The sequence below is a fragment of the Manacus vitellinus genome, unplaced genomic scaffold (assembly GCF_001715985.3).
Source record: "Manacus vitellinus isolate BGI_N305 unplaced genomic scaffold, ASM171598v3 scaffold_64_pilon, whole genome shotgun sequence".
In the NCBI taxonomy this organism is placed as follows: domain Eukaryota; kingdom Metazoa; phylum Chordata; class Aves; order Passeriformes; family Pipridae; genus Manacus; species Manacus vitellinus.
In genome coordinates, this window is record NW_021940718.1 from 2,035,455 (window position 1) to 2,047,361 (window position 11,907).

At 44.3% G+C, this 11,907-nt stretch overlaps 1 protein-coding gene across 2 annotated transcripts; it reads left to right on the forward strand.

Moving 5' to 3' along the window:
* Positions 1-537: 537 nt before the first annotated feature.
* TMEM38A (transmembrane protein 38A) lies at positions 538-6,843 on the forward strand. Of its 2 annotated transcripts, XM_018083524.2 has the most exons (6): positions 538-618; positions 1,090-1,246; positions 3,094-3,278; positions 3,812-3,899; positions 3,999-4,116; positions 4,810-6,843. In XM_018083524.2, the coding sequence occupies exons 2-6, from the start codon at positions 1,101-1,103 to the stop codon at positions 5,032-5,034; spliced, it is 762 nt and encodes a 253-aa protein (XP_017939013.1). In that variant the 5' UTR covers positions 538-618; positions 1,090-1,100; the 3' UTR covers positions 5,035-6,843. The 2 variants fall into 2 exon arrangements, with proteins under 2 accessions (XP_017939013.1, XP_029819775.1); XM_029963915.1 differs by lacking the exon at positions 538-618 and having other exon boundaries at positions 775-1,246.
* Positions 6,844-11,907: the final 5,064 nt, after the last annotated feature.

An 11,907-nucleotide genomic window follows, 5' to 3' on the forward strand; every position in this document is an offset into this window, starting at 1 on the left:
CACGTGTTACTAAATTTAAGCCTCAAGCTAAACCACAGGTTCCTATAGAACCAGTTTCATGTCTCGGCTGTTGCAGCTGTCTCGCTGTTTTCAGCTGGTTCAAATGTCCTGGGGATAGAAGAGCCTGAGCTCTCACAGCTTTGGCACTTACTGCTGTTTAAGATGGGCCAGGTAGCTGCCTTGACACAACATCTGATCATTCTCTCTCTTGATTGCCTGTTCCTGGCTCACTGAACAGAGTTTTGTCTCTGAAATGCTGCACAAAGGACTTTGGAGCTGTTATAAGGCGATGAAACGATCTCACAGGATTGATGTTATTGGGAGATTTCCCTGAAGGAGTACAGAGGTGGATGAAAATGGCTACAGGAATTTAAAAAAGGTTGTGGGAGGAGACCACAATGTATTAACAAATAGTAACACTCTTTTAATACCTCACTGTATTTTCAAAGGGTATTCCCAGCCTAGCACAGGAGTGGGGAAGAATCCTCAAAACATCTTCTTTCAAATAAAGATTAAGAATTCCTATTCTGTTTTTACAGGTTATCTTATGAATGAAAGAGCTGAACAGATTGTTCATGAATTCTAGAGGGCACCTAGGTTGAAGCGATGAAGAGAATGGTACTAGTATGCATTTTATTTTTAGACTGTAAAAAGACATTGATTTTGAGGGAAGAAATGTTCTTTCTGGTTGCAGGAAGTAGCAGCACATAAAGGAGAGAAACTCTCAGTTCATAAACTTCTGATGAATGTGAAACCTGCAGGGGGGGCCTTCACATTTACCATTTCTTGGCAATCTCTGCTACTTGCTTGGGCTTCACAGAACACACACTTTGGCATCTTGTTTTACAAGCACTTTTCTTTGACTTACTTTGTGGGAGAACACGCCCCTCAAGCCTCTTTCTTAGCGGGTCTTGAAGCTTCTGCTTATTTGCTGGACTCATCTTCTCACTGAAGGTCGGACTGGACGATCTCAAGGGTTGGACTTGATGATCTCGAAGGTCCCTTCCAACCCAGCTGATTCTCTGATTCTATGATCTTGACGGTCTCTTCCAACCTGGATGACTCTGTGATTTCCAACTTGCTTCCCAGGAGCCGTGGAGATGTCCCGGAAGAGCCCTTTTGCCTCCTGGCTCTGCGCGATGCTCCACTGCTTCGGGAGCTACATCCTGGCTGCTCTGCTGCTTGGAGAGGCACCCCTTGGGTACTTCAGCAACAACTCCAGTGTCATCCTGGCCACGGCAGTTTGGTGAGTCCCTTCCCCCTGTGAACAGCCCTCTGGTGGGGAGGGAGATGTTCTGTTTGTGATCCTGCTTGGATTAACTGGGGTCAGGGGAGGTGGGGTGAGGTAGACTTTGAGTCTTTTGCGTTCCTGGCTCCAGCTCCCAGTTTCCCTGCCCAGTTGCCTAATGCTGTGATTATCTGGGCTGGGGCCAGGCCAAGGGCTGGGCACTTCTATTCATAGCAGCTGCTGCTGAGCCAGGGCCAAACCACAGCTGATACTCCATAGAGAGGAGTGGCCCTCCCTGAAGATTTGGGGGCATTTTATTCCTTGTGATAGTGAAATGTGCACAAATTAACCTTTGATTTCCTCAGGGTGCACAGCTTATGTGTGCCTTTGCATGCCAGAATGAACATTGTTAGGAAACATGAATGAAATGTTCATACACAGAAGCCTTGGGGTGAATCCCTCAGCTACCAGGTTTTCTGTGCTTAAGAAAATAAAAAGAAAGATATTCTTTCAGGCAATCTTCTGCAAAAGGGGATATCTGTTCTCTGTCTGTAGTATAATTTCAGTATATGTAGCTTCTGATGCCTCTGGACCATACAAGATGTAAAATTTGAAAAGATTCTGAGTTAAAATGGTTGGTTTTTTTATTCAAAACAGAATAGTACCAGTAGTGGGAGTTCCCTGAATCCATTTAATATCAACTCAATTAATTGTTGCTGTAGAGAGGCTTTGTTCCACACTGGTTTCCTATAGAATCAGCTATGAAATTCAGAATTTTTCTTTTTTCACAGAACCAGCTATGAAATTCAGAATCTTTCTTTCCTTTTTTATAGAATCAGTTATGTAATTCAGAATCGTTCTTTCTTTTTTTATACAATCAGCTATGAAATTAAGAATATTTCTTCCTTTTTTGTAGAATCAACCAGGAAATTAAGAATTTTTATTTTTTTTTTACAATCAGTTGGGAAATTAAGAATCTTTGATTCCGTTTTTTTATAGAATCAACTATGAAATTAAGAATATTTTTTCCTTTTTTCTAGAATCAGCCATGAAATTAAGAATCTTTCCTTCCATTTTTTTTTTTTTACGATCATCTGGGAAATTAAGAATCTTTGATTCTTTTTTTTTATAGAATCAGCTATGAAATTAAGATAATTTTTTTTCTTTTTTTATAGGATCAGCTGGGAAATTAAGAACATTTTTTTTCTTTTTTTATAGAATCAGCTATGAAATTAAGATCATTTTTTTCTTTTTCTATAGAATCAACCATGAAATTAAGAACATTTTTTCTTTTTTTATAGAATCAGCTATGAAATTAAGAATATTTTTCCTTTTTTATAGAATCAGCTATGAAATTAAGATAATTTTTTTTCTTTTTTTATAGAATCAGTCAGGAAATTAAGATCATTTTTTTCTTTTTTTATAGAATCAGCTATGAAATTAAGATCATTTTTTTCCTTTTTTATAGAATCAGCTGGGAAATTAAGAATATTTTTTTCCTTTTTTATAGAGTCAGTTATGAAATTAAGAATATTTTTCCTTTTTTATAGAATCAGCTATGAAATTAAGAACATTTTTTCCTTTTTTATAGAATCAGCTATGAAATTAAGAATATTTTTTCCTTTTTTATAGAATCAGCTGGGAAATTTAAGAATATTTTTTCCTTTTTTATAGAATCAGCTGGGAAATTAAGAACATTTTTTTTCTTTTTTTATAGAATCAGCTATGAAATTAAAAATGTTTTTTCTTTCTTCCCCTTCACTCCCACCTGACATAACTCAGGCTGATGCCACACTGCTCCTCCCTGCACGTCCCAGATCGGGACAAACCAACAGCTCCTTAAACTCTTGGTGTTTTTTCCGCAGGTATTTGATATTCTTCTGCCCCATGAACCTCTTCTACAAGTGTGTGAGCTTCCTGCCCGTGAAGCTCGTCTTCGTGGCCATGAAGGAGGTGGTCCGAGTGCGCAAGATCGCGGCCGGGGTGCACCACGCGCACCACCTCTACCACCACGGGTGGTTCGTCATGATGGCCACGGGCTGGGTCAAAGGTGACACGGGAGAGAGCCCAGAGGCAGCAGGGAGGGATCCAAACTCCTGGGCAGGGCTGGGAGAGGCTGGGAGGGAAGCTCAGAGCGAGCAGCAGGCTGGACGTGCTCGGCTGGGTCACTCGGGCTGCCCACAGTGCATTTGTTCCTGCTCGCAGAGCTGAGTCATCATCCAGCTTCCAGGGGGGCATGAAGGGCTGGAGTCATTTAGGAATTCTTCATTCCTTCTCCTGTGTTCTACTTGTCAGTGTTGAAACAGCCCAGGCAGTTTTCTTTTAGCTTTTATTTGGAGCAAGCACTTGAGCATCAGCAGATGGAAGAGGGAAATGCCCTTTCCCTGCATTAGGAAACACTTCTGGAGATTCCAGAAAGCATTTGCCCTGCTCTGTTGTTTTAGGCTAACTTTTAAATTTGGGGAGAGTGTCATGAACCCTTTGCCCCCCTGGGTTGTCCTTCTCCCTTGAGGATCCAGAGCAGACAGCAGAGCTCTCTGGTGTGGCAGTTCCAGCTGTTTGACAGGTTTTCCTGTGTCACAGGTTCTGGTGTGGCATTGATGTCTAACTTTGAGCAACTGCTGCGTGGGGTCTGGAAGCCAGAAACAAATGAAATTCTTCACATGTCCTTGTAAGTAGGCAATTTTTGGTCAGAGCCAGAGTGAAATGTAAAGAACCATTCAGGGCTGGATGCAAACCTCCCAGAAAACCTTCCTTCTTTCTCCTTCAGCCCTACAAAGGCCAGTCTGTATGGCACAGTCCTCTTCACCCTGCAGCAGACTCACTGGCTCCCCATCTCTGAAGCCAACCTCATCTTCTTTTTCACCATGTTCATGATTGTTTGCAAGGTAAGGTCACAGCAGGTTTGATGCTACAAATTACAGAACCAGAGAACGGGTACAGACCTAAACTGAGGGTATTCCTGAGCCACTTACAGGCTGTACATCCCAGGAGGAATCTGCTTGGGGCATTCAAGGCTAAATTCTCCATCATACAGGTGGGGCTGTAAAAGATCCTCGTGTTTCTTGGTTTGACTATTTCAGTTCACTCTTGAAGTCTTCCAAGAGAGAAGGCAGTGGTAAACAACCCACAGTCTGATGACAGAAATCAAATGGGAAAACACTCTTATGTAGTTTGTTGGGTTTTGTTTGTTTGCAGTTTTTTCCCTTTTCCCTCTCACCGTCTCCAGGTGAAATTAAAGTAGTTTCAGTTCTTTACATCAGTTTGTATGTGTACATGCAGAAAATATTGTGAACAGTCTGCACTTTATCTTCACAGTCTGTGGAGTGTAACTTTTAAAAGGTGCCTGAAGATGCAGGCAGGTAGGTCACAGCCCTGGCTGTACATCCCTGGAAGGGTCTGCTCAGGGCATTCGAGGCTAAATTGTCCATAATACAGGCAGGGGGATAGAAGACCCTTGTGCCTCGAGTCATGGAGCAGTGGGGACTTTAGCTGGGGGCAGTGGAATGTCCCAGCTGGTCAGTATTCCCTGGCTGGGGTGGGTGATCTTTAACCCCCAGGTTTTCCCTGGTGCCTGGCAGGTTTTCATGACGGCCACTCACTCGCACGCCTCCCCCTTCGCTCCGCTGGAAAACCTCGTCTGCCCCGTGCTCTTTGGCTCTGCCTCCAGTGGGCACCCAGGCCACCACCACGACCACCACGGGGCCTCCCATGAGGTTTCCCACCCGCCTCCTCCTCCTCCTGCAAAGTCGAAAGAGGAGCTCAATGAAGGCACAAGGAAAAGGAAGGCGAAAAAAGCTGAATAAAAAAGCAACGACGCAGAAAACAGGCCAAGAAAATCCTTCTGGAGCTGAGTCTCAAAGCCACCCGTGACTTCCTTTGTGCTCCAGTCGTTCTCCCTCAGGCTCCAGAGGAGAGGTGGAAGCCAGGACACTGCCAGGCGGGTTCCTGAATTTCAGTTTTGCTCTCTGTGCTTGCTGCTTGGTCTCTGCCTCTCTAGTCTGATCATACATTCAGGGATTTGTAGGTTTTGTGCCAGGGTGATAAAGTGGGTGCCAGTTCCCAAGCTGTCAGCAATTTTGATGCAGCGTTTTCAATTGATGTAAAAATATTCTCACTGTGTTTGTTTATGAATGGAGGGAATGGTTTGTGCTCCTGCAACTCATAAGTTCCTTTGAGTTTTCATTGACCTTTCTGGTGTCTGCCAAAACAACAAACTGTTAAGACACAGTCAGTGTGGAAATCAGATTTAATACTTGAGGAAATTAAATGGTCTCTTATGAGCCTGATCTGATTTTTCCTTGCTCCCACATGTGCCATATCTCCAAGTAATGTGACATTTTAAATGCAGTGAGGACTTTGCCTGAGCCAAACTCTGTTCCTCTCACCTCAGTTCCCTCTGATTCTAATGGACAGTCACTTGCTTAAAGTCTGTGTTTGCAAGAGCTCTGAAGCTGTGAAGTGCTCCCAGTGCCATGTGTTGGCACTGTCACTACCCTAAACTGTGTGTCCCACTTCAAACCTGATCCTATTTAACCAGGGGAGAAGCATGGTCTGGTTTGTTTGTAATCCTGTGGGATACAAGAAGAGTGTGTGTGTGTAAGTATTTATTACTATTTATTTATAATTGCCAGGGCACCTCAATCATGGACCTGAATCTGGCTTTTTTTAATGTTGCATCTTTATATAGAGGGTTGGAACTTCTAATTCGGGTCTTAAGCCCACAGCCACGTGCTGGTTTGTTCTTGTAGCAGTGATCCTAAAGGGCAGCCTGGACACTCTCTGGATGCAGGAAGGAATGTTTCCTATATCCTTGAATTAAGATAGAAAGGCTGAAGCAGTGGATCTCACACCAGCTCATTAAAACTTCTTTAAAGGACTGATTAAAAACACACCAGCTGAAAATACTGATTGCCCCTTGTAGGTCCCTTTGGGCCAAACCACTGGTCTGTGAATGCAGCTTGTGCCCAGTGAGTGGAGAATCAATGCCTTGCATGGCTCAGGAGGAGTCTGTCAGCTCATTCATGTTCTGCTTAGTGAATACTGGCTTTTACAGTAGTTTTAAGCTGTTCTTATAACTGATTTTGTCCTTAGAAGTGGCATAATCCAAGGGCTGGAATCACCATGGTGAGGATGGCACACGTGGGGATGAAGCACTGGGCTCCCAGTTGAGCAGCATTTCCCATCCCCAGCACTGAGGTTGCTGCTGGCACCTCCCAACTGGGAATAGGAACAGGAGGATTTAAGGAAAGTGGGGTTTTGTTTGTGTGTGTGTGTGTGCCTGTTCACAATTGCAACTGATGGTTAATTAAAAATAAATATATATATATACACAATCAGAGGAAAGCCAGTCTGGAAGGACAAATGGTTTGTGGGTTTGGGGTTTGACAGTGCCTTAATTTTGTGAGTCCCCCTCCCCTGCAGTAGAAAACAGGAATTCTGCCTGACAGCTCCACTGGCTGGCTCTGCAGATGCTGCTCTACTGAAACCTGCTGTACCACAAGCATGCACGAGACACTAAATGTTTTATGAGATGTCTGAGCCAAGGGGAATTATGTTTTATAGAAGCCATCAACAAATAAAAATTGTGAAGTGACTCTGATTGTCCGGTGGCACTCGAGGAAATCCGTGTGTTTCTTTTTTCCCTCCCCAGCCCCAGGAGCCAAACAGAAGCTCCTTGAGCTACTTTGAGTCTCCTTGACCCAATGACAGAATCATTCTGAAGAGAGAGATCAGACTTTATGTCCTGCAGCTGTGCCTGTTATAATTGGAAATAACATGGGAAAAGGTGTTTGTAGTGTTGCCTCAAACCAGACTTGCTGAGATTTCAGGGAAAGAAATAAGGAAACTGATTCCTTTGGCATTTGTACCTGCTGTCTGTCTTTCCTTTGGTCATTATAAGAGGGAGGAGAGCACTCACCTGGGACTGCTAAATATACACACACATATACAGCCCCCTCCCCCCTTCCAGCATATTTATATGGAGTTTCAGTATTTAAAACTGAAAAAAATCAAAATGCTCTGCATGAATGTGAATATTTAGTGTGGCTCCTGTTGACTGCTGCTCTGCTCTCTAAGTGCAGAGACTCTCTAAGAGTCCTTGCCCTTCAGAGTCTTTTGGACTGAGTCAGATCACAGCTTCCAACCACGAGAAATATTCCAAGGGACGTTAAAATTTGAGCTCTGAACACCTTCAGAGTACCCAACAGGAATGGGGGGAGTATTGAGAAGATAAGTGCCATAAAGAGGAGTCACAAGGTCCATTTAGTGAAGCCTTTCCTGGTGAGGGAGATGGGACCTGTCTGGAATTTCCCTGGCTCAGCACTGGCAGTCGGGTACAATTCCAGACAGGAGCAGAGATGGACCTTCCAATAACCACAGGGACACAGGGCTGCTCCTGCACTTCTGGGAAGTCCCACTGGACCTGTACACACATTTTCTCCTTTGGGACTCTGCTCCAAACAGCCTGAAAATGGAGCTGGGCATTTCCTAGAGAGATGAAGTAACTTGTTTCCAGGCTACAGAGATGGAGGTGATGGGGAAAACATGACACAGTCAATCGACCTGGTGCACTAAATGAGGATCTGCAAAAGGTCATTTATTTTCTGAAGGGTTTCACTTGTCTCCTCCCAGATTTAATAATTTAAAATGTTTATTAACACTCCTTAATTCATCAGAGCAGTTGGGAGTGTTAAGTTGCTTTGGAATGAAGGGTTTAAAGTGTTTGCATGACCCAACCAGTGGGAAAGAAGGTCAGTGCAAGCCTAATGCCTATTAAAAAAAAAAAAGCAAAACTAAACTAAAAAAGGGGATTAGAGCATTTCAGGTGCTTTAACAATTCTGGTCTGCTGTGACATCCAGTTCAGTGTCATTATTTCGCTCAGGATCTGTAAATGAACAGGCTGATGAGAGCAGGTCCATGTCCTTTGAGGAATCCCCACTCCACAGAATGTTCCCAGCTCTGCTGCAGCCCAGGGAGGAGAGGAGCTGCCAGGGCTTAAACTTCCAGGGGCCACACGTCATTCCCCCGGGAGATGTCCTGATCTGATAACTTCAGATACTGACTCCAGGGAGACACAGCTAAATTTAGCAGCAGGTTTAATCCTCAGAGAGGCCCTGGGTGCCTGCTGGGAAAAACAAGTGTTTTAGTTGCTGTTTCAGCATTTCATGTGGCTTGTCAGGTTTCCCTTTCCTGTTACAGAGCCAACCTGGTGCCTGCAGCTTTTTGGTGGTGGCAGATCAGCCTGAGAGACAGGGAAGGCTCTGCAGCACAAACTCCTGTGTTTGTAGGAAAAAACCTAACCCCACAAGAGAACTCAACACAGAGCATTAATAATTCTTCACAGCAAATGAGGTGAAACCAAAAGGGGAGGCCGAAGAAAAGAATTTCTGTACTGAAGAGTTTATGAAGGAAAGGGCAAAGCCAACACAAAGACAGCACCAAGGCAGAGCCACCAGCGTTCTTGGTTTCCCTTTTTCCTGTTGTTACTGTTGCCAATATGTACATTCTTGCACATTTTGTCTGAAGAATAACCAAATTATATAATCCAGCGAAGCAGAAAGACCCAGAGGGTAGAGATGGATGTCACCTCTGCCATCTCCTGAGCAATACTGAAGTTGTTCCTTTTAACACTTGCCAGGTGATTGGCTGCCAAGTGCCTGCTTTTCCCTGCAGCCTGTTCCATGGTGCTTTAAAGAGCTCACAAAAGCATTAAAAATTACAGCTTTATGTGTGTTTCACAGTAGCACAGATTTATTTTGTCTAGTTTATGGTTCTTGTGCTATTCCTTAATGGATGTAATTGGCTGCTGTAAGGCACAAGTCAGGATGATATGGAAGGCAAGGCTGGAAAATGGCATTTCCTACCACCTTAAATACCCAGATTTCTGCTGCAACAAAGATTTTTCTCTCAAGATACTTTAGTTCTTTGCCCAAATAATGAGAAATCAGAATATACATTTATGCAACATTTTCTAGAAGGCTGTCAAACATGGTTTGGATTTGGTGTGAGCTCCTTACATTCCTACTAGGATAACAGGACATGGGCAAGGCAAACCACCAGCACTGGAGAAACCATGCTGTTGATACCAAATGCTCTGTACAGAGGGTTGATATTTTCCTATTTAGGATGCTCTGTTGGCCCCAAGGCATCTGTTTTGTCCTGTGGGCTCATCCACCATAAGGAAATGCCAATTAAAGGGGTTTCAATCTGATCAGACATCAACATTGTTTGCTAAACACCCACAAAATTACCTCCCAGCCAAGAATTTAATCCTGCTCCCGTGGTCTGCAGCAGCCTGTGAACGAGCTGGTGGGGGCTGGTGGCTCATGGAACAGGCAGAGAGTGGGAAAAGCAGTTCCCTGTCATGCCAGAGCCCACACTGCCATCCTGACTCACAGCTGCTACTCACTTCAACTCCCTGATGGCACCTCTGACAAAAAGATGTTGATGGTGCTGAGTCATGAATACCTTGGAGCCTGGTCTCCCCTTTACACTTGTGCCTCTGCATCTTTCACAGAGCATCCACAGAAAAAGTTCTATTTGTGATATTTCCTTATCTGTTTCCTTTATGTCCCCCCTGAAGCAAATCCGGGGAGGGAATTTTTCGGAGAGCTTGTGAATGTAAGGACAGATCACTGTGTGAGACAGTGATTTCACCTTAGCCTTAGGGTACAGGTAGGCTGGAGCCCTGGAATGTGGAAAAACAGGTCTGATATGTTTGGAGGCTTCAATGTTTTTATAGCCTGAGGAAATCCAGAATGTTGCACGTTGATTTTGTTTGGTTTTGATTTGCAAATTTGCAGCAGCTCCCTGGAAAACCATCACATGGGACATTCCTGCAGAAAACAAGCTCCTGCTTTCCCAAATATCCCAACCCCTGATGCTTCTCAATGGAGCTGGCAGGTCTTGACATCCCCAAAAAAGCCCTGCAGGCTGAGGACTCCTGGTCCCACTGCAACCACCTGAATCAGTGAGTGAGCTGATTCTCTTTGCTGGAGACAAGAACTGGTGTGATGAGCAACAATGACAGGTGGATGCAGAGGGAGAAGCACAAAACAACATCACAGATTACAGTCCTCTGAAGCACAGTCTAAAATTCCGTGATTTTAGGGTCCTAATGTTGGCTTAAATTAGATTTAGACCAATGTGGGCTAAGCCCTAATGTAGGCTCTGCTCTGTCTGTCTGTCTCTCAAGGTAAAAGCTCCCTCTCCCTGCCTGTATGACTTATGACAGATTAGGATGTCGGTTAATCTCTTTTTATTTGAGTAGATGACTGTGGAGATTAATCAAATATTGTCTGCAAAAGGAGCCCATAAATACAGATTACTAATTTTTCATTAATTATCTCTCTGTGTGCCAGAGGGATACAGAGGGTACAGCCAAGGATGGACACCAGCCTCTTAAATCTCATTTCATGGCAGAACTAGGAAAAGCACAGCAGCAGCTCTGGCTGATTCTGGTTTTCTCTCAGTTCAGTTTCCTGGAAAAGGCAAAAACCCACAGAAATTATAGATTTATGGTCTCCTGTGAGAAAATGGGGGAGCAGAAAGTGGTTCTGAGTGAGTGAATCTGCTTGGCTGGTAGATCATCACCTCTGTTCCACGGAGGAGGCAGCATTCCTTGGGGAAGAGCCATCCTGAACACATGCAGAAACATTTATATACAAACTGAGACAGCAACGTGCTGGGAATATTGGAAAAAACAGCAGGATGGAAGAAAGGCACTGAAAAGGAGGGGAGATGCCTGTTCTGCCAGGGCCCCTCTGCTGAGGTGTTTGCCCCAGGTCCCTTCTCTGCATTCCAAGGGCATTTGGACAAAGAGGGGTTTCTCTCCTTGTTCTCTGCTGACAGCTGCAGTTTTTGAGCTCAGCAACTGCCCCTGGGGCGAGTTCTGCAGCAGCACCCACTGACCCTGGGGAGCAGCAGGTGGGGCAGGGATGTTGTCCTGCACTACATGACAAAACCAGGAGCAGCAGCCAGCCATATTCTGTCACTGGAATTCTCCTGTCCACTGAAGCATCCCTCAGGAGGTGGATCAGCTACACAAGAGGTGGATTTGCTACAGTCTTTCTGATTTTTATCTCCTTTTTTTTTTTTTGGTAAACGATTACATTTTTCTTTCTATACTTTCAAATGTGCTGCTCCTTTGGGGGTGGTTCCCCACAGCCTGACAGAAGGCAGTGACAGGGCACAGGCTCATACTCACGGCCTGGGTATTGCTGTGCCTTCAATGCCACTCTTGGCACAACAGGGACAGCAAGAGCTTTCTGTGCAGGCACCTTTCTCTATTTGCCAGACTCCCCTAAACCTATTCCAGGACCAGATTTATTGGAAAACTAGAGACAGAAACAAAATTTTAAAAATGGGGATATTGGAATTGTAACTGCTGAGACTAAATATGTCAAAGCAGCAGCTCTTCTTATGCAGGAGGTAACTCCAGTTAGCAGCAACATCCTGACTGTCTCAGCTTAACGAGGCAGAAGCGTTTGCTAAGGAGGGCGGGATATGAGAAAAACCAAGTAATTAATAATCACTCCTAAGTAATCATGACTTCGAAATTAAGACGCTCCGGGCGAAAAGGCGTGGAAAAGAAAAAAAATAACAGCTCTTTACTAGAGAACATATAAGGCACAGGTAACACAACGAAAGGAAAGGAGCGGCGATCCCGCCCCCAAAC